We start from the raw sequence: 25,438 nt of genomic DNA on the forward strand, positions 1-25,438 counted from the left end.
ACTTACATATATTTACATTTTTTTTATATATATATATAATATATATAAAAAATGTGTCATTGCACTAGAAGCAAATGAAAACACTGCAAATTTGTCTATTATTTTTAAGTTAGGTCTTTTTTTATTTTAGACTCTGGTGGTAAAAAAACAACAACAACTTTTTATGTCCAGAACATACTTAAATGATAGTTTTCATAGATTTTCACTTCTGAAGAAAACCTGAACTGTGTTGCTTCTGTTTTTTCGAAACTTTGCGCATTTGAGAATCTGAAATTTTTGTTTATGAAAAGATCAAATAGTGCACAGAGCAGAATATACAGATTTTTATTAATTGACCCCTATTATGTCTCAAACGTTATCTCCTCTGTGTTTCCCTAAATGGATGTGCTGTCTGTAATGTGTAAATAGCCAAAGACCTTAACCAATCACCACGGAGCGGAGAAGAGGAGAGGACATTCCTGCCTGCTAATGGGGGATAAAACTGACAAACTCAGAATGAAATATTCCATCATTAACACGTTAGGAGGCTTTAATCGCTGCACCTGAACTTGCAGGATCCAAAAAGCACGGAGGGAGGTTACGGAAAGCCCGAGTCCTCTGGTTAAAGTTTTCCAACCATTCCTGTGCATTGCTAAATTTGATTCCTTAAAGGTGTACCTCTCCCAGGTATTTCCTGGTGCTGCAATCCAAGCCTTAAAATATTAGCCCAACGGCTCTCATTTAAAGGTTTGGATCGGCTTTCATTTAGCCACCAGGTCTGGCAGACAAACAGCGCTCCTTTCACTCACTGATGCCATTGGAGCGACTTGAGACGTCATTTTATTATAGTCGTTTGCATTGTAGTCCAAAATGATTTTTGAATTTGCCAAGCAGGTTTCTACTGCTGACTATCAGCAGTTTGAGGCACATTAGACTGATTTTATAGGCAGCGTGTTTTATGTATGAGATGGAGGACTGCTTAGCTGCTGAACTGCTTTCAGCTCAGCAGGGACCTCACATCAAGAATGAGACTCTTAGAAAGGAACAGAAAGCAGCAACACAAGATAATCATCTAAATCTATTGGTTTAACTGCTGCTGCACAAATCCAGATGCGGACCTGCCTTTAGGTGCTTTGAATCTACTGTACCTGAAAGTATTTTTCCAAACGCGAAGAAAAGGAGTGTCAGCTCTCAGTCATAAACAAGTTCAAATGTCACTCTGTTCCCTCATTTTTACTCGTCTGACGTAATCAATGATGTAACAGACAGATTTCTGACTTTGAGAACGCACACGCAGCGAGGTGAAGGCCAGTGTGAGCTTAAATGCAAGTCCAAACACATCATACAACTCCAGCACGCCATGCTTTATTCACCAAACGTTTCAGGGTGGTGTCAGAGGTTGTTTCTAGTTTCCTTGTGTCCATTGATCAGTCATGTTACTTATTGATCAACTGCACAAAAAATATTAGTCATGTTTTTATAAAGTTTTTTACAAAATGCAATAGAGAAATATAAATGACTATAAATACCAAACGTGCCAGTACTACTAGAGCTGAAACGATTAGGCATTAGTGGATGTACAGAAAATGTATCTGCAACTATTTTGAGAATCGATTATTTGTCATTTTTTAAGCAGGAATGACAAAAATGTGTTTCCAGTTGTTTGAGGATTTTTCTTTGTTTTTCTTTATGATAATTGAAAGACTTTGATGTTGCCATGGTCCCTGAACAATTGTGATGGGCATTTTTTCACATTTTTTTACCTTGTTTTTATTTGCATTTCATAGACAAATTGATAAATCGAGAAAAAACTCCATAGATTAAGTGATAATGGATATAATCGTCTGTTTCAGCACTTCATATTACAACCAACTTTTCTTTACAATGTTAGTGTTTCATCTTAATCCATCAGCGGATAAAAAGGCAGAATCGCCATTTTTCAATACAAAGCAGTCTTCTGCAGACTGATTTGACTGAAAAATTAGGATTATCCATTAACATTAAGAGATGGAAGAGCATACTGTGTTTTGCAAAATAAGTATAAAAAAACAAGGGCTTAAAGAGTACAGCATTTGTATTGAAAAATGGAGATTCAGCCTTTTTACCTGCTGATTTGTGGTCAAGAGGTCATGATGAAACACTATTTGGCTTTTTTTGTATCTACTACTTGAGTGTATGTTGTATTTTGTTAACTGTTTTGAAAACATGATGGTAATGTTGATGGAGATCTCTAAGTCACAAGACTGATTAATGGACTGGTAGAAGACGTACTCAGATATTTTACTTAAGTACAAGTAGCAATACCACAGTGTAGAAATATGTATATGTAAAAGTCCTGCATTAAAAATGTTACTTATGTACTTTCACTTAAGTATTAGCATCAAAATATACTTAAAGTACCAAAAGTGAAAGTGCAGAATGGCCCATTTCACTCACATCCATTTGGATTATAGCTATGGATGCGTTCATGTGTAAGCATTACTTGTTGCAGCTGGTAACGGAGGAGCTAATTGTAACTACTATATATACTGCTGGTTACTTAATCTATAATATTACATCATCATTTATTAGTTAATTATATTTTGTATTCATAATTACAATCTGCAAGGTAACTTAAAAAGTACAATGTTTGTCTTCAAAATGTAGTGGAGTAGAAGTATAAAGTAGCACAAAATGGAAATACTCAAGTAAAGTACTCAAGATTGTACTTAAGTACAGTACTTGAGTAAATGTACTTTTCACCACTGATGGACTGTACATAAAGAAACTGGAAACAATTCTGACACTGATCCTGATGAAGGCAAGATGGCCAAAACGTGTTTTGACTCAATGTTGTAGTTTATTTGTTGTAATAAGCACGAATTACGTAATCTTGCATTTACAGCCTTAAAATACAGTTTGGGACTCTTCATAATGGGTGGTGCTGGTTATTTGGACTCCCTTCAGCACTGGCATCTAAATGTGGAAAAAAAATTGACTATGATATGAGACACCAACAACATAAGCTGCCTCTAACCTCCTCACGTCTCCTTACTTTGCCTCTTAAGCAGGTCTGCTGGTGGGTAGCGGTGCAGTTTATCCAGCAGAGAGCTTGTGGAAAGATGGTGGTTTCACACAGCTGTCAACTGGAATAGAGGTAACTGTTGAATTGAGCGGAGGGGATCCTCGCAGGCTGCAGGGATAAGGGGGCTCACTCACTCACTGCTGCTGCCTCTCTGCACTGGGAGTGGTCTTTCCTCTACTGGGGATTTGGCCGGGCCGACTAGCACTGAACATAATGCTCCTTCATTCAGCCACTCCTCTCACAAGACATAAAAGTTAACAGGTGTTTAACGTCAGAAGTGTTTCATATGAGAGTCGTAGAAATAGCCAGCGACAGGCAGCAGGGAGGGGTGGTTTAGAGTCTTAAAGTTTTGGGGTTTTTTTTTTCATTCTTTTGCAGTATTGAAATAGTTCTGCAGTTGAGTTGAGATTTGGATCGACTTCTGGCATGTGAGGCTGCAACAAATACACATCAGAGTGCAGGAATATTTCTAAAATATGTGTTTACTCGCCGACATTATCGCTGCCGTCAAATTGAGTGGTTGCCGTACGTCAGCAATATGTGAAGTTAAAAAAGCATCATTGGTTTTGTGTAATACAGAATTTTAAAGAAGAATCTTTTTAACATTGATTCTTAGCTTTACAATGCATTTTATACTTCTGCTGCAATGTTTGTAATGTGAGCTTACTCCCATTTACTTTTTTAAATTATTATAACCTATGGCTGGTAGTAGTTTGCTTTCAAAATGCAACATTTAAAAAAGAAAAAAGGAAAACATGGGGTTAATATTGGTTATAACAAAGTTGATAGATGCTACATTTTCAAACTTGGTCATCTAAAACCCCTCAAAGTCTTAAGTTTTCATCTACAACATTCAATATTTTTGATATAAAGCAACAATCAAAGTTAAAGTTCAGAAAAAAACATCTTTAGCTCTCATTTATCAGAAAAAACACAATATGAAGACGTTTTTTAAAATGTTCACTATTTTCTGACGTTATATATATTTTAAAAAACAATTGAGAAAATAATCAGCAGATTAACTGATAATGAAAGCAATCATTAGTTGCAGCCCTAACTGCGTGGGTGTGGTTTGACAGATTTGACTGACACAACTACTGTCACCAGATTTTGATTCAAATGTCGCTAAACTCTGACTGGTGCACAGAAGTATGTGACATCGCCGTTTTCCAAACGACCCCCTGTACACTTCAAACCAGTAACAAGAGAACAGACAAAAACAAAGAAATCTCTTTTTGAGAAAAAACAAAACTGTGTAACTCTTGAAGAAAACTGTGTGTTCATGTACCGTAGGACCCAATTTCTCATAGTAAGAAACTGATTGGAAAAAATAGGTTTAAAGATTAAGGCTGGTGATATTCTATATTTGTCTTATTATCAACAAATCCCATGAAAAGAACAAAACCAACAATGAAGTGATCCAACTAACAAGTATCGGCTGTGTAGCCAAAGCCTGTAACTGATTCCTCTGTGTCGTAGGCCTCCATTGTTGCCCAAAACCTATTTAAAACACATCGGTGAGCCACACCATCACCATGAACACACATTTATTTTGAGTCGATCCTAAAAACACTGTCCTGCTGCTGTAAATATTCACGGTGCACAAAATGTGTATTAATCCACTGCTGAAAATAGTCCCCAACAAATCCACTATTTCCTCCTGTTGGAGTAACGTTTGATTAAAAACTACAGTGCCCAGCTGCTTTAGGAAATCACTGAGTCTTTTTTAAGAATGAATTCAGCGACTGGGCTGAGTGTCACAGACAGCGCAGGGAAGACACAATGAGAGACAGACAAACACATTGTTTTTTTCATGATATTTGCTGATAATAAAAAAGCAAAGGCTTCTCTGTAGTGTTGAAATGATTAGTTGATTAATCGATTAGTCAATGGACAAAGCGAATTACCAACAATTTTGATAACTGTTTAAATCATTTATCAAGCAAAAAGGCCAAACATTTGCTAGTCGCAGCTTCTCACATGAGGATTTTCTGCTTCTCTTCATTTGATATCATCAAAAATTGATTACCTTTTGTGTTTTGGACCGTTGGTCAGACAAAACAAGACATTCAAAGATGTCTCCTTGAAAGCTGTGATGGTCATTTTTCTGGCATTTCATAGACTAAATGATTAATCCATTTTTCCAAAAAAGAACTCATAGATTAACAGATTTAAAAAATAAGCGATATTTGCAGCCTTACTTCTGTACTCTAAACTGTAAACACCTGTCAGAGAGGTAAATCTGTTATCTGCAAACTTCCAAAATGCAGAGTTCGTCTTCATGACCCAGAAGCTGCAGCTGCAATCTGACACCCACTTCAACCGTCTGAAGAGAAAAGGCCCAGAATATCTCAAGAATTTCTAAATGGTCCTTGAAGTTTTCATAACTACATCAACTGGTACGTTCAAAAGTGGTATTTTACATGTGACATGAAACCACTGAAAGGGGTCTGCTGCTTTGAAGGACGTCTTTATTTAGGCGTGAGCGGAGGAGAAAAGAGCCGGCCACAGAGCCCTGAGCAGGCAGCGAAAGGCCCTTCAGACCTGAGAAGCCTTTCATGATGTGCTTGAGCTGCATGCATTATCTGTTGCGTGCCAGAGGCAGATGGAAGCTCGTTTGTCAGCACAGCAGAGTCGAAAATAAACTATAAATCACGTCTGCACTATCTACACACATTAATTGGACTGTAACAGCGGGCTGTTTCCCCCCACTTCTGCTCCTGTGTCTGCAGTAATGCAGCCATTGCTGAGATGTTTTGAATAGCTTCCAGGAGACGGAGGAACTTCTCTCTGCTTGTCTCTTGGTTCCATTTACTGTATTAAGTGTTCAGTCCCAAGGGCTCCTCTATTTAGTGCTCCATCGCATGCAAGGATAGTTTTTCTTCGGGAAAGAGGGTTCAATCGTAACTTAAGCGACTAAAAGCATACTTAAAGCTGGCAGTAACCCCCCCCTTCCCTTCCCTTCCCTTCCCTTTCACTTTCCAATGTTGAGGTTGATTAAGGGTGCTATCATGGTGGATCTGATATTTGGTGAGAAATCTAGAGGGCATTTGGGGAGCATTTACTGCAAATGACTCTTGGCAGTGCCCTCTCATGTATTGCTCCATCTGAACACAATTTGGCAGCTATTCTCACATAAGAAGTGGAGGGGGTTGGGGGGCAGTATGGCGTGCTGTGAGCCTCCTTCATACCAGCACGTAAGAAAAAAAACTCAAGACCTGTCATAAACACACCCTGGAGAGGAGGGGAAACAGAGACGTTGCCACGGCGACTGGCATGTTGCTGCATCAGGCGAGATTTCTGTTTAAAACACAAGATTAAAGTTACAAGAAGAGACAGGAAAAAAAGGCTTGGGGGCTGGTGGGTGGAGGCAAATGTAATAGTCTAATATGCCATTAAAGTTTATTTCTTTACTGGAAAGGTGGTGGGAATTTCACCCTGGTGTTAAACTGGAGGAGAGCAGACAAAGAGTCTGGGGATATTAAGGAATCATGTCATTGTAGATAGAAAAAGAAGACAAAATAGACCTTTTCCCGGCATGGCTATTAGGTAGTGAACATCTCATCTTTCTATATCACCTTTTTCCATGACGGCAGGTTCTTGTCCTCACCAGCAGAGGGAGCCATCCTGTCCAGAAACAGAAAACCAGCTTTATGTGGAGTATAAACAGACAAAAAGGGATTATATAAACAGCAAAGTGTCTTTTTCATGTTGATTTTTTTTTTATTTTCATTATCAGTGCTGAAACAATTAATCGATTAGTTCTTAACAATTTTCATATATTATGAATCATTTAAGTCATTTATCAAGAAAAAAATACCAAAAATTCACTCATTTCAGATACTCAAATGTGAGGATTTGCTGCTTTTCTCTGTTTTGTATAATTGGAAACTGAATCAGTAATGAAAATAATCATTAGTTGCAGCCCTATACCTTATGTATCCTCCTATTAATATATGTGCTGTATATTATTTGATTTGACATTTACTAACAAACACCAAACATCACAAGAAATATGGGGTTTTTTTTCCTACTTTTCAAAGTACTACTATTACTTTTCCTCCTCCTACTAGTAATAACAATGATAGCATTCATATAATACAAATATATTCAGATGCTACAGCTCATGTTATATTACTTCAATTCATCAAAGTCTCCTGCAGTGGTGGAACGTAACGTAGTCAAGTACTGTATTAAGTGCAATTTTGATGTACTTGTGTTTTACTGTTGTACTTTCTGCTGCACTACATTTATTTAATAGATTTACAGATTAAGATTTTACATAAAGAAACGTGATCGGTTTATAAAATATGAGCCATAATTATAGATTAAACTACCTAACACTATATATTCTGTAAGAAGTTAAAATAAGATCTACCTCAACCAACTACAACATAAAAGTACTTCTTACCCAATAATATAATATCACACTGACAGGGGCCATTCTACATAGTGAGTACTTTTGATACTTTAAGTACATCTTGTTGCTAATACTTCTGTACTTTCACTTAAGTAAAAGTTTAGAAGTATTAAGTAAGTATTTTTACTGTGTGGTATTGCTACTTTTTGGTAAGTTATGATTATTTGAATACTTCATCCACCTCTGGTCCCCCCCATGTACCATTCATTCAATGATGCTAGTCTTAATTACAGAATTAAATGCGAAATGTTGGGTACAAACTGCTCTTAATTTATTTTATTTAGAGTTGTTACATATGAGTTATATATAGCAACAATAATAATTTGTTTCCTCATATCCTTTTGGAGTTTTTTCAGATAGATGCAATTAGATGCAGCTCCACAACAGTATTTAAATAAGTACATATATAAATAAGGACTTTTTCAGATGTTCAGATCATCAACTTAACTGCACACTGTAAGTGTGAATCAGCTGTGTATCTATTTTAAATGCCGCTGCAGTTGTCTGAATGAAAACCAAGCTGCCGTTGGTGATGCTGTTTACATTTCCTGCCACTTACAGCTACTTACTGCTTATTACTCTTCCTCGCAGTGTGGTTACCAAAACACAGAGTAACCCATGGAGCTCTGCTTGACATCACATTGATAGGCACACACTGGCTCACTTTGTTGGAGAATTGGCAGACAGTTTTATTTATTTTCCATTTTTCCCAGGGTAAAGCTCTGTGTATGGGTCAGTAAGGCTGCTTTTAGGAGAAAAGACAACAGTATTTTATGAAAAAAAATGCATGAAGGACACAGAGAAAAAACTTGTAGTTTTACAATACAAGGAAAAAAGCAACAATGTGATGTATCACTTGTGTATTGGCCTTGCGATGGAATGAGTAGTTTCTAAAAGAACAAGGGCAGGGTGTGTGAAAATATCCAGACATGTCAGTGGTTTGTGCTTTTCCCTTTTCCAGTTGTGTTTTCATTGCTTGCGGTGATACAGGCTTTCATCCCCAAGGTCACATCCAGCCCCGAGACAATGCCACATAAGTTCATAATTCATTTTCACAGAGCAGGACGATGCAGTTAAAGTGTTTAGGAGATTTACAAGCTTTTAAAAAAAGCATCGGTCTTTGCAGCAGTAAATCATTTCAATAATGTCCTAATATCTAGTAAGGCCGTTATTAATAGTGCTATAGCTAATAGTCCATAACAGAGTGAAGATGAGTGTGTTTTCTGAGCTGACCCAAAAGATACAAGATGTCAAAAAGTCAAGATGAAGAGGTATTTTCAGTGGCCACTAGATGGTATAATATATGCATGCAAGGGTTTGCACAAGGTGACAGCAGCACTGAACTTGGATGAATGTTATGACTTGAATTTTCTTTTCTTTATTTTATTCTCATGATGTTGACTGGATCTAATGAAGATCTTAATGATTTATACACCACGTGTTTTTAGGGCTTAAATATCACACATTAAGTGATGTGGAGAAGAGAAAAGATTCATCATTGGTTTTTGGGTTTTTTTTTTTTTCAATATTTAAAACACACAATGATTTATTTAATCCACCTTTTCATAGACTTTTACCAGCAAACTCCATTTGAATTAGGCCACAGGGAACGAGGAATAATAAAAAGCTTCAGAGATTAAAAAAAAATATATATCTTTCCAAAGTTTAAAGTCAGTGAGTCGTCTGTCTCTCAGAATCAGGTGTTGCGCGCTCACACGGTTCATTCGCAGACGAAAATACACCAAAACACTCATTCGAATTAAAATGAGCAAAACAACAGAAGAAAAATCTATTTCGCCTTTTTCTGCAGCTGATCAGCTGTCAGCGGCATCATTCATCTCCTGCACTGACGGCGTCTGAGCTTTTCATGACTTTTCGATTTTAAACATTTTTTTTTCTCATCAGCTGAAATGTTTTTAGTTTAAAAAAATTGTATCGAACAGGTCAACAGTAATAACATCAATATTATTATTAGGCCTATTATTATTATTACATTAATATGACGTTGCTAATTAATTATTTAATGCCTCATATTATTAAACAACACTTATCGATGCAGCACTGGAGTCATCAGGACACTTTAATTCATATTATGTATTATAGAACAGCCTGATCAATTTAATTTCATACCTATGTCATACATTAAATAATTAAAAGTCTGAAGATTTCATGGTTATTTATGAAGGCTGCTTAAATGACAATGACAGTGCCAATGCCACAGAAACACCTAATTATAAGGAATAAAACACAGATTATTAGGCAGCAGTATGATACAAAGATATTGATGCATCAAAGCCTTTTTTTATACAGGCAGAAGTGTTATCAATTAAATAATATCTGCGTTATATTAAACTTAATAAAATATGTCCCCTTGCGCGTTTAGCCGAGTAAAATCCAATTGTTTGTTATTTACCAAAATATAATCTAAAGAAGTATTTGTATTGGTTGGTACTGAAAACAGCAGAGAAGCTGTGAGATCTGCTTTGTAGACCGGCGACGTGAAAAACGGCAGAGGTCACGATCCGCATCTGCAGCGACAGATGTTTGTCCACTTAAACCCTGAGACGGAGCTGGTGTCCACACTTCATATTTAATAAAAAAAAAATACTATATTAATAATGCTAATTTAGAGCTATATAAACAGCAACATCAGGTAAAAGTAAACAAACAAGCTTTCTTTCTTTTACGCTGCAGAAAAAAGCCAGTCTGAGAATTAATTCTCACATACGAATCGACTTTTTTAAGGAGTCAAATATTCTGTTAATAAAACGAGATAATTTCAGTTGCTGTTTCCTGTGTCCTACTTATTTAAATTTTCTTTAGAAATAGACGTCAGTGTTTGACGTTGCACAAGCTGACTGGTACTGAAACGAGTATATAAGCAGCCTGTAACCTATTATCACATATGTTGTTTCATGAAACACTGTTTAGAGTGATGTGATGGCTTAAATGAACTCTATAAGAGTCAACAGTATGTCAAACTACTTGTTTTTTTTAAAACTCAGATGTATGCAGTGCATAGGCTGAGGCCTACCTGGTCATGGCGAGTCATGATGCAGGCTGCCAAGGAAGTGACAAAAACGAGCACTTCGATGACTTTAATGGTTTAATGAAACGTAGACAGACTCGGTAACAACCTGACACACGTTGGTCGGTGCCCAAAATGTCACCAAAGAAAAAAAAAACGTCCCTCCCAACAGACCTGTTTGGATGATGAAGGGTTAAGTTTTGAAAAGATGACACATCCTACGAATTTATTGTCCTGATGCTGCATTCAAGTGACGCAGGGAAAATGGGAGACACGACTTTGCCGTTTTTATTTTCGACTGGTGTTACTTTTTCTGGCTGCATGAATTTAAAACATTACCAGCACAGAAAATTCTGCACTTTAGCTAAATTAATCCTAAATCATTAATCGAAATCAATAAACTGTTTTGTTATCAGAAGCCATGCACAGATTCAGTTTGGTCTCCTGTTTTTGGATGAAGTTTCAGTTGAAATAAATGTGTGTGGTTGCATCCTGCATGTCAGTTTAGCCTCTTGTGAAACGCTTCGACCAAATTTTTCTAGAACAATTTCCCATCCGTTTGAAAGCAGCATGACGTCGTTTACAGTGGCCAATCGTGAAACGGCTTTCCTCTTCTCCGGGCCAATAGGCGGCGACGAGGGGTGCCTGTCAGTCACAGGTGAGGGTGGATGGTAAAAAAAATTGTGTGAAAAGGGCCGGAGACGGGAGTGAGCCCGGGCTGATGGCAGAGCTATGCTGAGGAGAAGCATCGTGCCTGCGGATGTAGCAGAAACTTTCCACGGCTTCTCCCGCGGGGATGCGACCAGGAACCAACACTGGAGGGAAAAAAAGTTAAGCGACAGCAGAGCTCCACGGAGGGAGTTGCCTAAAATGTGGATGAACTGACATTTGCTTCACTATCCGGGCCGGTTAATTACTCAACTTGAAGAACCGAGCAAACTTCTCTTTTTTTCGAAAATGTCCGTTCGTGGCAACTCGCTGATGCCTTTCTCAATCCAAGCCATCCTGAACAAAAAGGACGACAGCCGACACTTGCCAGATTTGGACATGTGCTTCTCCAAGACGGCGTGCTGGAAAATATTTGGGGAGATGAACGGCGGGTCTCGGAGAGATAATGGGGAGGCTTGTGAGCCGACGGACCAGAAAAGCTACGACTCGGACTCGGGACTCAGCGATGACAACGACAGCAAGACTCCGGCCGTGTGCAAGTCGGAGAAGGACGGGGACCCTACGTCGGATGTCCCGGAGGAAAGTTTGCAGGAGGAGACGGACCACGAGTCTGCGGCTGCGGAAAACGCAAAAAGTGACAGTGAGCCCAATAATGCTACGGGTAAGTAGGACAGAAAGACTAATAAATAAAGTGTGGCTCTCTGATTCTAATAAAACCACACGGACCCAGTGAAACTGCTGGCTTTAAAACAGACCAGCCTTACTTAAAGAGCCTAGAACCATTTTAATACTGCAGTTTAATACAGCTGGCACAGTTGTGCAGAATCATAACGAGTTCTCTGATTGTGTTATTGTAGGATATGAGGCCTATTTGCAAAATCTCTCTGCATCCTGCTAACTTTTACGCACGAATTGCCCTGGTTTTACGCACGATTATTAATGGATACCCTGGCCCATAGTCAAACGTTGTAACTATAAGCTAATTGTTGTGTATTTATTGGAGTCCCCAGGGCTTTAAGTTAATTTATCCTGCACTGGCACGATTTAACTTTGGACCAAAGTTATAAACTACCAGAAACAGGCGGTTAATTGAAGCCTATTTCAAGGAAACAAACTCCAACTTGTACTAAATAAACATCTGCACACTAGCTGTGATGTTTAGGCCTAATCAGACATTTTCCACTTTAATGTGAAAACTACAGCATCAGATACATTCATGCTCAGTTAATTTCTAACAACTCGCTAAAGCAGGAAACAGAACACCCTTATGTATTTAATGGTTGTTTTATTAGTTTTTATCTTGCTCTCTGTCTGGGCATATGCATGATTGTGTCTGCTCTGTTGACCAGTTTTCTTCTGCCTGTGGTTGTAAAGAACTTTGCTCAGCTCATGTTGTTTTAAATGTGCTATAGAAATAAATTAGACTTGACTTCTGAATTCAAAGAAGCGTGCACACATTTCTTTTCTTTTTGTTTTAATCAGTCACATCCAAAAACACGCACCAAGCTCACCTGAAATCATGTGATTCGAGTTGTATAAAAAATAACAAACAAATACAGGAATTCACTTGCATGTTGCATGTTGCGTGTCCCCCCTCTCCCAGACTCCAGCACCCTGGACGAGAAGAGCCTGGACCAGCCCAAACAGCGGAAAAAGCGCTCCAGGGCCGCCTTCTCTCATGCGCAGGTCTTCGAGCTGGAGCGCCGCTTCAACCACCAGCGGTACCTGTCCGGGCCGGAGCGGGCGGACCTGGCGGCCTCCCTGAAGCTCACAGAGACTCAGGTCAAGATCTGGTTCCAGAACCGCCGGTACAAGACGAAACGCCGCCAGATGGCCGCCGACCTAATGGCGTCGACCCCGGCGGCCAAGAAGGTGGCGGTGAAAGTTTTGGTGCGGGACGACCAGAGACAGTACAGCCCGGGAGAGATCCTGCGGCCCCCGCTGCTCTCCCTGCAGCCGTCCTACTATTACCCCTACGCCTATTGCCTCCCTGCATGGACACTCTCTGCATGTGCGGGGAATCAGTGAGAACTCGGTGACTGTATTTATTCATTTTACTTTGCTCGCAGGAAACCGAACTAACTATATATTATTTTTCCTGACAAGAGGAGGAGACATGAGGGGACTGTTAATCTGCTCAGCGTCTCTGATTGAACTGCCTCATCGTAGGCCAGACCAGGGGTTCCCAAACTTTTTCATGGTTTTTCACATCCTAAAATGCTTAAAAACGACTCATCCTTTCATTTAGTAAGAGTCTGTCCCGAGGAACCCAGTTAAAGAAGATATTTCTCGTGATTTAGGCTATAAAATCATTGCTGTCTGAACTGTAGGTGAGCGGGGGAGACTGGACCTCCTTATAAAATGTCAGTATGTTAACCTCTGAAGAGTGACACAAGAATACATTAAAGTATTCCTCTCTTTGCTCGGGAGCCCCTCAAGGACCTCTGAAGCCCCCCGGACCCTAGTTTGGGAACCGGCGGCCTAAATAGACTGAAAATATCACCTTATGTTGGTTTATATTTTACATGCGCCTTCCTACCTCTGCAGTGATTGGAAATAGGCATATTCCATTGACGTTTCATAATATAACTGTCTCTGTTACAGGTTGTGTTTTTTTTTTCTTGTTGTGTTTGTAAAGGTAAGATATTTCAGCACTTTTGAGCATATACGTTACATTATTTCAATGTAAAAATGCATTATAGTGTGGGCATGTACAGTGTCAGACTGAAAAGAGGCGGTTTCTTGTGTCATTTGCCTGAAAGTGATCGTGTGGCAGGAAGCAGGCTGAAACACACCAACTTCTAATTGAAATGTACATGTGTTATTTGTGTTAAATGACTGTTTAGATCGAAAAACATTAAAACATATCAGGCATTACCATCATTTGGATGCAATTTCATTTAAAGGTTTATTTACTACCAAGTGTAATATTGGGACAGAGACATTTTTATATTTGAACAACAATAACAGAGCAGATTTTTAGTAATAATTATAAAAATTAACTACAAGTTTACTACTTAAGGATGCACTGGTTTACAAATTAACTTTTAACATGACAATCAGTGACTGATAGGGAAAAACACGAAAATACACATTCACTATTACTTAGTGCTTACAGTTATAACACTGCTAAGCCTTGCTTTCTTGTACACATACGATGTTTTGCGCTCTTCTTTTCTGAACAAAATATACCTCAAAGTTTAAATAAATTAAAATTGGCATACATATGAATAGCTTAGAAATACCTCAATTGTCATTTTCTCATTAGCAGGTTGGTTTAGGGCAGCTTTTTGTGTTTTGGGAGCAAAAACAATGTAATAAAACAGGAATGGCCGAATATGCAATAAACAGGAACGGCGTTCATCCATCCAGTCATTTTCTATCTCAGCTTTTTCCTGCACATTGTCGCGGTTATAACGTTTCTTTTTTTATTTTGAATCGAAACTGCCTTAAGCTTGTTTCTCCATAAAGACCTATACTTCCCCGTGATGTTCGTGCTATACACTCAGACCTTGTAGATGTCATCTGGACCACTATGACTTTCTTCCCAAACACACCTGTCAAACAATGATGAATAGCTCTGTGATTCCCGGACAGGGCAAACTGACAGCTACCTTTAGGGCTGCATGTCAACACAAGGAGAGGAGTATTCCGGGGTTAAGGAGGCCCGTGTCACTGCGCCTAAATTTAAGTCAAAGAAGGAATTAAAGGGTTCTCATTTTGGGTTGTTGGCCGATAGCAAACAGGGAAACACGTTAGGCCTAATACTGGAATTGAAGTATTACGGGAGGACGTTTAACTGTTATTCACCTGTCTCCAGTAACAGCCTGAATGTTAAGTCGGGGTCAGTAAGGAGCTGCCGTACATCACCCATCCATCTTTGGCCTCATAAAATACCTACATCCCTTGCAGGCACTTACAGTCTGTGGGATGCTGTATATCAGGAATGAAAAAAAGGGTATTATGTGTAGCTGACACGGAAAAAAAGAAGACAGATGTCCAAGAAATCCCGATTGTTACAGCACAGATGTCACTTCAATAAGCTGATACATGGACAATGAAAGCTCCAAAGCAACAGAGTGTCATTTAGTGAACACATCTGTATTTGCGCACTGGCAGCACTGCGCTTTTACACGCGTAAACGCACCAACACCCGGGTATATGTAGGGTGTTGGTTGATCAGTGCCCCGTCTTCTTTAACTCTATATGGTAAAAACACAACGGCGCCTATATGTCCTAAAATCTGATCTCCTTGATGCAGGTATACACGCCACCCGAGGCCATCTCCAGCGGCAGTGATGCTCCTCATTGGCTGCTCTGAGGCTTTAAGGACACAGAGGGATACTGAGGAGTGGACCGTCCCACATAACTTCCTTTCATACCTGCATGTGGAGATATCTGATATAGAGGGACATATCGCGGCTGTTTCTCCTTTCAACCTGCGATCGTTGAAATGCAAACACCCCCATCGGTGTACAGGAACCCCACCACCGCGTCTCCCCGTTATTTTGTTTCATGATTTACGTTTAGTGCGTGGAAAATATACGTATTGTATTTCTTAATTAGGCTGTGACTGTAAACCACATGTTGACTTTCCTAGGAACATCTAAAGGGGAGACGACCCCAGAATATGTGTTTTATTTGCACCACATTACATTTACTAAACCAATTACACTCGTTAAGGACGTTTACGCACAAGTAACCTATTGTTGTCCATATTATTCACCAGAAACCCTTTCTAGATTATTTTAAATCTTTTTTTACGCACAGTCTTTTTTGTACTTGTGGTTTTCTGATTTGGGGAATTTTGATTTTGAATTTTTGAACTTTGCTGGAATTATGATTTTCCCAACAGAAGTTTTGTTCATCCCCACAACCCATCTTTATATAATTTCTTTGTTATTTGATTTCACTTGTCATTTCTGTTGAAATCAGACGCCATGAGCTCTTCTTTTCTGGCCTGAACTGATCTCTGCTCATGTGAATAAGGACCGCTCAGCCGCTTGCTCTTCACTTCTGTACTGAGCAGTAGGCTGATTACTTTCAATTGCAGAGTCTCCCCAGTTGTTATTGGTGGTAGAAAATTGGCATTTAATAGACATTATTTGACACGTTACACAGAGTTAGCCTAGTTAGGCTATGCTGTACTTAACTGAAGGTTATTTACAATTATGGCTTCACAAACACGGCTGATTATGAACAGACACTTTTTACATTATAGGTCGTATTTTGCAAACCTTGAGAAAGTTAATGGAATTGTAAAATGCCCTGATGTCTCCTTTAAATGTCGCTGTAGTTAACGGTTTACCACCAAGTTACACTGCAAAAAATGTCCATTAGACAAAACGTTAAATCTAAATCGCCTTTCCTCAAATATACAGTTGGCTTTGATTGTCTAACTATTTCTGAATCAATAACACCCGAAGCTGAAAATTCACGAAACAAGTGAAACTGTAAACAAGTGACACGAACAGCCACAAGGTCTTTTTATTTATCAGTCTATAAGAAATGCAATATTTTAACGATCATTTTTCAGTCGCCTAAATCAAGAACAGAATATTTCTCTCTAACTATGCAGCCCTAATGACGTTTCATCAGCCTGGCTGTGTAATAAACAAACAAATCAAACAAGATTTTAAAGTTATAAAATAGAAATAGACAGATATGGAAAATGTGTATAAATTTGTGCCCACAGGTCGGTTTTCATGTGTTTGAAGAATATTGCTTATTTTGCACCACGACGTACAAATATCTCTTTACATGTTGAATAGAGCTCAACTTTTCAGTCAGATATTTATGTACATTGGGCTACTTAGCCTAGGGGCTTATATGGTCTTTATTTGCATGAATGTTATTCGTCAATATTTTAAGGACAAACGCTATGCAAACTGAAACCCCCTATAGGTCAATTAAAAATCTCAATGGCATTGTCTCAAATATTGATAATTTTACCATAAACATGATCACAAGCAGTCTACCCATTAAACAATCACCGGAAATCACAAATTGATGATGATTTTAATGATTTTTCGTAGTTTCGGTGCATTTTTGTGGAACCATTGATCCTAATACAGAATATTGAGAATATGTTAATTATGCCAGGCTAAATGGTCCGACACGTCCTCCCTAATCCGCCCTCGTGAATTCGTTACTGTGTGTTTAATCCATTTGTCCCCATAGCTTTCAAAGCCCTTGCTCCTGATGGGATCAAATACGCTCTCCGTTTAGGCGACGAGGTTGCACCAACACGCAGCTACAGAACAAACCAGCGAAACGAAAAGAAAGTAATTGACAGACATTTTTCAAGCTGCTGTCTCTCCACAGCAGCTCGATAGTTTCTGCCTACAACCTTTTAAAAACAATTAGGCTCAATTTTCCCTCCACAGCTTTCTGTCCGGTTGGGAAGCTGTCAGTCACACACCCTCATACGCAGTCTGGAGTATACTGACCTGACAGTCACTTCCACCTGCTTCAAAGTGGCCCAGGTGCAAATTCCTCTTCATCCCTCATGTTGCAGCGACATCCTTCCCCTGCAGTGAAAAGCGAGTGTGAAAGACGAGGACCGTGATTCAACCTTTGGCTTGTAAAACACTACAGCTCACAATTTTACAGAAATATTCCAAAACATATAGGCTATAACATGAAGACGTAAATCAGACCTATTAATAAACACCGGACATAATCCCATTACAGAGTGGACTTTAGGGCATTTGAAGGGAATTGCTCAAACACAAGAAAACATTTCATTTATTTTTTCATTAGATCTTGGTCAACATTGTGTTTATACATTGCTCCACGTCAGGCTTCAGCTCACACAGTTGTGAAAAAGTTGTATGCAGCAAGAAATTCTTCTAGGAAATGCCTTTATGTCCAGTTCCACAGGTTGTAGATAAAATCTTTTAATGGTAAAATTATTGTACAAAATCCTTTTTGTGCCCTAATCCTCCTCTTTGACAGATTCACCTTTAATAAGACTGTGAGTAGGCTTGAGTTCAAGATCATTGACACAGAGGTTTATCCTTGTAATTCCTAATAAATGATTATATATATTTTTTTACTTTACTGAATAGTTTTGGAGAATATATTTGAAGGATACTTTTTGGTGCAATGTATGTTTAATCTTCTGGACTCCAAACTGAAAAATACCTAAAAACATGCACAAAGATAAAAAAAAAAAGTATAATAAAGCTCCTGTTTGGCAACAGTTCATGCAGAAACTTTAAACCTATTCTTGAATCATGATTCTTTAATTACATTTTCCCCAGTGGGGCTACATTTTGTTTATATTTATATTAAGCACTGAGTCATGAACTAATTGGGAATAATTTACAAACACACAAGAGAGAAATGTCACAAAAGAATGGTCTTAAAATGTTCTATTTTGTCACTTTATCCAAGACTGGGGTTAAAATTGCCAATAATAGTCATACTTCATTTGGTAAATACATCAGTGTGTCATCTGGAGCAATCACATTACACAGCTGGAAAGATATTCCTCTAAACTGTCAAACTGAGAGACTGAGTGAATTTAGCAGTGGAAAAATTCAATCTCTCTATCTGTGAACAGGATTCTTCAGGAATAACGTTAACCTTTGAAAAGTTGATTAACGCTGCAGAGTCTATGACAGTTTAGGGGCAAAACCCCTTAAAGGTGGTGGTAAGTGTTTGTTGCCCCCTTCAGACTTTACAGTGTTTAACAGCCTGAGATATGTATTTTCATTCAGGTGAACCTAAATCATCATAAGCAGCACCCTAACGAATTTTGACACAGTTTGACATTACCTATAATACCTGTGTGTATGTACGTGTGTGGGGGATGAACGACAGCCCATAAGATGACAATGTTGGGTGTTGAAAGTATATTATAAATCTTCTATATTACAGATATCTACTACAGGCAAAATAGGTTCTCAGATAATAGCCACACTTGGATATACTTGATAATAAGCTAGTATACAGTGTAATATTAATATATGATATTTTATTAAATAGATTAAGTCTATTTGTGGAAGAACTGTATTACTACTAAAGTAAATGAGAATAACAGATAATGCACTGAACATATTATGTTTGAATAAAGGAGGCACACAGTGTAAGAGGGTGTGTGTATGTGTGTTTGAGAGAGAGAGAGAAGGAAGGATAAATAATGAATTGTTTAAAAAATAATGTTCTTTTAAATCTTAAATAAGACACGTGAGTGGAAGTATTCAGATCCTTTACTCAAGTACAAAAAGCAATGCCACACTTGTTTATAAAAAATACTCTAATACATTGTGACACTTTCAGGATGTCAAATATATTATTGGATTATTGTTGCTATTACTGATGCATGAACGTGTAAGCATGTATTTTAATGTTGTGTGTGGTCCAGGTGGAGGCTTTTAATTGCTTGATATACTGTTTGGTAGTTTATTGTATAGCAATGCATCATAATTCATAAACTGATCATACATTTTGTGTGTAAACTCGGAGTCCTGCAAAATAACTACAGCTAACTAAAGTAACTACAGCTGTAAAAAAAAAAGTAGGTAGTAGTGGAGTCAAAAGTAGCCTACAATATTTCCCTCTGAATTGTAGTGGAGTAAAGGTATAAAGTAGCAGAAAATGGAAATACTCAAGTAAAGTACAAGTACCTCAAAAACATAGGCTACTCAAGTATAGTACTTAAGTAAATAGTTACTTTGTTCAGGTAATCGTAGGCCTATTTTTTGTTGTGCTTCTAACATTTTCATGCTCACACTTTGACCTTTGTTACCATGGCAACGGCAACGCGTCACACACAGGACGCAACCACACCGCTGGTGATTGCGTTTCCGGTTCTGATCTTTTCCCGTGAAGGCAAAGGGCTTCATGGCGATACTGAAAATATTTGCAAACTGAAATGCCAAATTGTGGGCTCCGGCTTGTTTTTTTCGGAGCTGTTATCGGCGTTTTACCCGAGAATCAGTGTACGTCGAGTTGGCAGTGAGTGTGCGTGGATCATGCCGAGCAGAGTAGCAGCGTAGTATTATCAAAATGGCGTCTGCTTGCCCTGTCCACAGCCGTTTAATCCATCTGTGATTAGCCTGACAACTAGATTCAGCAACCTGTGACTATTTTCTAGTGCTTCGGTTTTCCACAGATACAGTCGGAGCATTTTAGCGTCATGTCGGACTCGGAGGAGGACAGCCAGGACAAGCAGCTTAAAATTGTAGTGATTGGAGACGGTGCGTGTGGGAAGGTGAGACCATCACAGGCACACACATATGAACTTACACATACTCAGCGTTAATGAAGAAGATTCAGACTTTCAAGTCTAAAATTCTCCACAGCGACAGTGTCTCATTATCTGTTGCACGACGGGTTAGTCAGTATCCTGCTGTTTACGTTGCCCGTCCTGACGCTGCACTGTCTTCCCAGTCACCATGGCGACCGACGCTAATGTAGCTAAGTTGGCTATTAGCTAACAACATCCATGGCTAACAATCACAACAAGACAACATAACGGGATATAAATACCGCCATAGTTGTCGTTTAGGATTATAACAATAGCCTAGACACTTTCTTACCTAATACGTTTTTACTTTGTTTTGTGTTGTACACGTTTAAAGGAATATCCACACTAAAATAGAGCTCATGTACTTTGTCTCTAAAGTATAAAACTAAATTAAATGCAATATCTCAACTCAAATGCACCATGACTCCACGAGTCAGTCACTAATTTAGTGCCAGTGGACAAAAAATATTACAAGATGACAACATTAATTTATGTCTCGATGCTCAGATTTCCAACTTTGGGAGTGACTTTACTGTCAAAAAGCACTGACCATAGTACAATATAAAATACATGGTAAATGTTCCCTTTTAGGCCTCCAGGTTTATCAATATCAACAGTTTAGCATACTTGAATTATGAATTGTGAACACACAAACACTATTTTGTTATTTATTTATTTTTTAACTGAACATCTGCACTTCACTCATTATGCCTAAGCAAGTTACTCCTACTTAAAAAGTTACTCATTAGCATTGTAAACCATATGTGGAATAGTATGATAGCTGCTAATAGCACTAGGGATAGGCAGGGAGAGGTTGACAGTCATTTTTTAAATTAATAATTACTATATTGTTAAAAAAAGAGGAGTAATGATAGAGCCTTTTGTCAAAATGGTCAGTTACTGATGATTACAGTCATTCTAAGTGCGCTAGTCATACATAAATCCTGTTTTTGTACAGATAGATGTAAAGAATAGTTTGAAGGGCTTCCTATGTTGATGACCTTATGTAATTCAACAGGTTGGTTGGTTATTTCAGCTGATGGTGGATGAAAGTTGTTTTCAACTGGGAAGCGGCTCACTCGATGTCAGGATAGAGCCATGGAAGTGTAGAGATGCTAAAAGTGGGCAGCAACCATCTTTTTATTGTTTAACCTTACCTTTACTGCAGTTAAGAAGCCATTTTCTTTACATAAGATTAAGGAATGTAACAAAACTAGTTAACTAAATTAGTAAATATTTGGCATCCAATGTTAGTACACCATCATACAGAAACTCTGATGGTTTAATCAAGCTTGTGCCTGAGCAAGTAAGTCTCCCAAAACTGATAAGATGTACATTAATATACTACATATAATGAGTTTTTCTGAGTTTGCCCATGCACACTGATCTCAGGTTGAGGTATCTTGAAAATCCAGTGGCCTGTTTTACAAAGTTGATAGACAACTGTAGTTTTGATTCTGTCTCAAAGATGCTGCAGCATTATAGATTTAAATCTGGCACAAATCTGTTGTTCTAAACCTATTAAGTCTACCCAGCCCTTAATCCACATTGCATGTGCCTTTGAATGTAGTTGTAGGCTACGTGCCTGTGGTGCTGTGTTTTATAGTAACTGAGCTCATAGGCTTACACTGTAAATAAATTCTATGTTGTTGTTTTGTTATGCTTTTATCTGTCATTCTAATTTTGTTAAGTCACCAAAAGGGGCCCATTTAAATTATTGGTGTGGAGCCTTTGTAAGCTTAGGACTAAGTCTTATTATAATAGGTAGTCATACTGGTTTTCAGTATAGTTTGCCCTAGCCCTGCCTCTTGCGGCACCACCATACACTTATTAATTAGCCAACTAAATTTACCACCAATGTATGAGACACGTGAGCAAATTAAACAGACACAAAGTAACACACATAAATAACACATAACATCAACTTAAATTTTCCCTTTTAGAATAGCTTGTTTAAATAAAATGCTTCTTTTAATTGTTTTGAATAGGAAGTATAGCTAGATTATGAATTTTGACAGTCCCTACGTTTGTCGTACACTTTGGGGCTGCAGCTACCGCTCAGTGAACTTGGGGTAAAACGCTGCAATATACAGTATTATGCAGAGTATGACAGTTGCTCAGCCTGGCTGTTGCAGCTGGTGGTTGTTTTCCATCAGTGTACCTCTCTTCTCCTGGCCAAGGACCCCCGTATGCATTTGGCTCCAGAGTGAGGCCCCATTTAAGAAAATTATGTCTGGACAGCCCATGAGAGAAGTTTCTGTTTTCTCATTTGATAGGAATAAAATAACAATGGGAAGAGAGTCATGTGTGAAGATTTTGTTTTATGAATGTATGAACTCTGAACAAATATACCTTTTGTCAGTGTATTGTCTCTCTATATGAGCTTTAGGACTTCTGTTAGTCCAGGTTCCCTTTCAAAACTACTGAGTAATTCAGTATGTTCATTAAAAACATTTCAAAGATGTCAAAGGCTTCTATTACATCCGCAACAGGGGATCTTTTTTCTAGTCACACCAAACAATTATTTGCAGCAAAGCAAGGAGGTTGTCATGACAATCCAGCTATGTTTCTTCTTCACTGCATCTCCAATCCCCAAATTAATGAGTGTGTATGTAAGGCAGGGACGTCAAGTGCTTTTCAGCTACACATCCCCTTTTGTAACTAATCTCTCCTTCCTCTGGGAGAAAGAAAATGAATGTAGCAGTAATGGTGAGACCCAATGAGAAAAATGAATGTTCTCATTCTGGAAAGTAGACATTTTCTTTTGGGGGAGGGGGGCAGAGAACACACACAACTCAGTTCCCAGTAGATACGGTACATTAATAACCCTCCTCACACTGCTGCCAGGTGTCAGCTCGTCACTGTCTGAATGACTTACCTGCTTGTCTGTTTTGGGCAGAAAACAGGAGCCCTGCCCCCCATTTTGAGCAGGCACCACTGACTGACATCTTGAATGCCGTTTCCCCCCTTATTAATGTCAATTTGCTCAGCAAATTGCAATCGGATCAGTTTTTCTTGGACAGCATTTTCGGTGGTATTTTTGCTTGTGGTTGGTTGTCCATTCAGAAATATAGGGAGATGTGGGCAGGCTTGTCCACCTGAGCAAGATGTTTTTAAAATATGGAGTCTCACATTTAGCCAGGCTCTTAAGGTGCAGGGCCTAACTTAATACACACAGGTCTATTTTTCAATCTGAGGTAAAAGCCACTCAGTTTTTCTGAATATTTGCTGTTCTCTTACCTATAGGGTAAAAAGGAGCTTTAGGTACAGGTCCTGTACATTAATGTATACTGCATCCTAGCAAAGTTATTTACAGTTAAACTCTTCACCAGAATAGCAACATTTATATCTGTCTTAACTGTAAGGAGAATAAAGAGCCAGTTTTGATACGATGCTGCAAAAATGCACTGCATCTCTCCTGTGAGTTGCATCACATGAACATAGTCAGCTTGTCATATTTTTTTCCCTCTCTCCCAGTTTCTTGTTTCAGTAGAACTTCCCCCATTTCCCGGCATTGGTATCATTGGTGACCCTGTGCTGTTCTCTGTTGGAGTGTCAGGATTACGCCAGCTTTTACATTCGCTGGTTAGTTCCAATTGTACGTTGGAAAAAAAGGATTACGTTGAGGGAGGAGAGCCAAGCTACTGGAATGCCAAGACAAATGGCCGACTAGGCCAACGCGAGCATGTGGAATAAATTTTTGCTGTCCGAGCTTGTTATTCCTGTGTTGTCAGTGATTGTTTGGGCTACTTAAATGGTCGATTTTCTCCTTGTTGCGTCAGTCACCTCTAGTAATTTTTCAGTCACTCTTGAGCCTCTGACATGCTCCGCAGACTGAGATTAAAAAAGTATGTAGGTTAGTGAACTTTTAAAAGAATTAGGTGGATAAAACTTTATTCTACACCTCCAAGGTCAGGATTACACATCCACTAGGTTTAATTTAATTAAAATATTTCTTTTAAAAATTCAAGCTGGGATAAACATAAAGGTTTGAAATTAAAGGTGGCATCCACAATGACAAATCAGTATCTTAAGAAAGCCAAATAGACTCTTGTTTACTTGAATTATATTACATTGTGTCTTCCCTCGCGTAATTTTAAAAGAAATCCAGTCGTATTTGAAACATTATTTGGCTGAACCTAAACCTTCTGAGCATGAATGGACGTAGATAAGGACGTAGGCTCAAGTGAAAGCTTAGTGGATTGAAAGAAAGAATTTAGTTTTAAATCCTCTAACCCTCAGTTATTGTCAAGTACCACATTAAAATGCATTTTCTGCCACATGAACACTCAGGGAATCCCATTGCTTCACTTCTCTGTTGTGTTTATGTAAGCACACTGCTCTAAAGATAGCTAATAGACATTCAGCACTTCATTTTTTCCCCTATCCTCATCCATCAAAATGTATTAAACTTGGCATGTCAAGCCTGCGCTCTGAATTCCCATGGATTTCAGGAGAGCCCCTAACATGCTATTTTTTTTCTCCTCAAACACAACAGTGACAGTGATGGAGGTTTTATAATTTGTGGCAATTATTAGGTCTGCAGTCTCTAGACATGACACATACTCCGACACCTGTTTTTGTAATTCACTTTGATTTTCACTGTCAGAATCATGGTTGAGTAGTTAGACAGCAGAGGAGGAGGCAGACAATTACATCAGCACACCTTTCAGTCAATCACAAAGTTTCTGAAGGTGCTTGAAATGGATTTGTAATAATGAAATTAATGTCAGTGTGTACTTCACGGTTGCATCACCTAAGAATTATGGCTGCACGCTATTGTGGAAAAGAATCACATGCTGTGATATGATAAAGTATACCCTTGTATTTTTAGAAATATTAGAAAATGAAATATTCTGTATGTGTGAATATTGTTTATTAGGCAGATAATCAATCAAGGTTTCTCCTTTATCTTCAAAGCATTTTCTTTTTAAAACACTTAACTGCTTTAAAAAAACCCATATTTTTTAGTCCTGTTGATTGCTGCAGAGGTGTTCTGGCACTCATTCTCCATGTCCCTCC

At 38.5% G+C, this 25,438-nt stretch overlaps 2 protein-coding genes and 1 long non-coding RNA gene across 4 annotated transcripts in view; 2 read left to right on the forward strand and 1 right to left on the reverse strand.

Moving 5' to 3' along the window:
- Positions 1–98: 98 nt before the first annotated feature.
- Positions 99–7,651, reverse strand: LOC122880184. Its single transcript, XR_006378854.1, has 2 exons — positions 6,622–7,651; positions 99–6,343 (listed from the first exon to the last, which is right to left on the reverse strand). It is a non-coding gene; the product is annotated as an uncharacterized LOC122880184 (long non-coding RNA).
- A 3,496-nt stretch (positions 7,652–11,147) lies between these two features.
- nkx3-2 (NK3 homeobox 2) lies at positions 11,148–14,527 on the forward strand. The gene is made up of 2 exons (XM_044205040.1): positions 11,148–11,821; positions 12,764–14,527. Exons 1-2 carry the CDS (start codon positions 11,449–11,451, stop codon positions 13,186–13,188), a joined length of 798 nt encoding a protein of 265 aa, XP_044060975.1. The 5' UTR covers positions 11,148–11,448; the 3' UTR covers positions 13,189–14,527.
- Positions 14,528–19,928: 5,401 nt separating this feature from the next.
- rab28 (RAB28, member RAS oncogene family) overlaps positions 19,929–25,438 on the forward strand; it is a 28,948-nt gene continuing 23,438 nt past the window's right edge. The window contains exon 1 of one of the 2 annotated variants that reach the window (XM_044205650.1): positions 19,929–20,380. In XM_044205650.1, the coding sequence (XP_044061585.1) occupies positions 20,306–20,380 (75 nt within the window). In that variant the 5' untranslated portion in view covers positions 19,929–20,305. The remainder of the gene's footprint in view (positions 20,381–25,438) is intronic. The other variant, XM_044205651.1, reaches the window with a different exon arrangement.

The sequence above is a fragment of the Siniperca chuatsi genome, linkage group LG8, assembly GCF_020085105.1.
Source record: "Siniperca chuatsi isolate FFG_IHB_CAS linkage group LG8, ASM2008510v1, whole genome shotgun sequence".
NCBI classification, from domain to species: domain Eukaryota; kingdom Metazoa; phylum Chordata; class Actinopteri; order Centrarchiformes; family Sinipercidae; genus Siniperca; species Siniperca chuatsi.

Excerpts from the sequence above, each read along its gene's own strand:
- nkx3-2 (XM_044205040.1), top strand. The coding sequence starts at position 11,449 with ATGTCCGTTCGTGGCAACTCGCTGATGCCTTTCTCAATCCAAGCCATC. Across the intron at positions 11,822-12,763 it reads TGAGCCCAATAATGCTACGG|ACTCCAGCACCCTGGACGAG; the intron begins GTAAGTAGGACA and ends CCCCTCTCCCAG.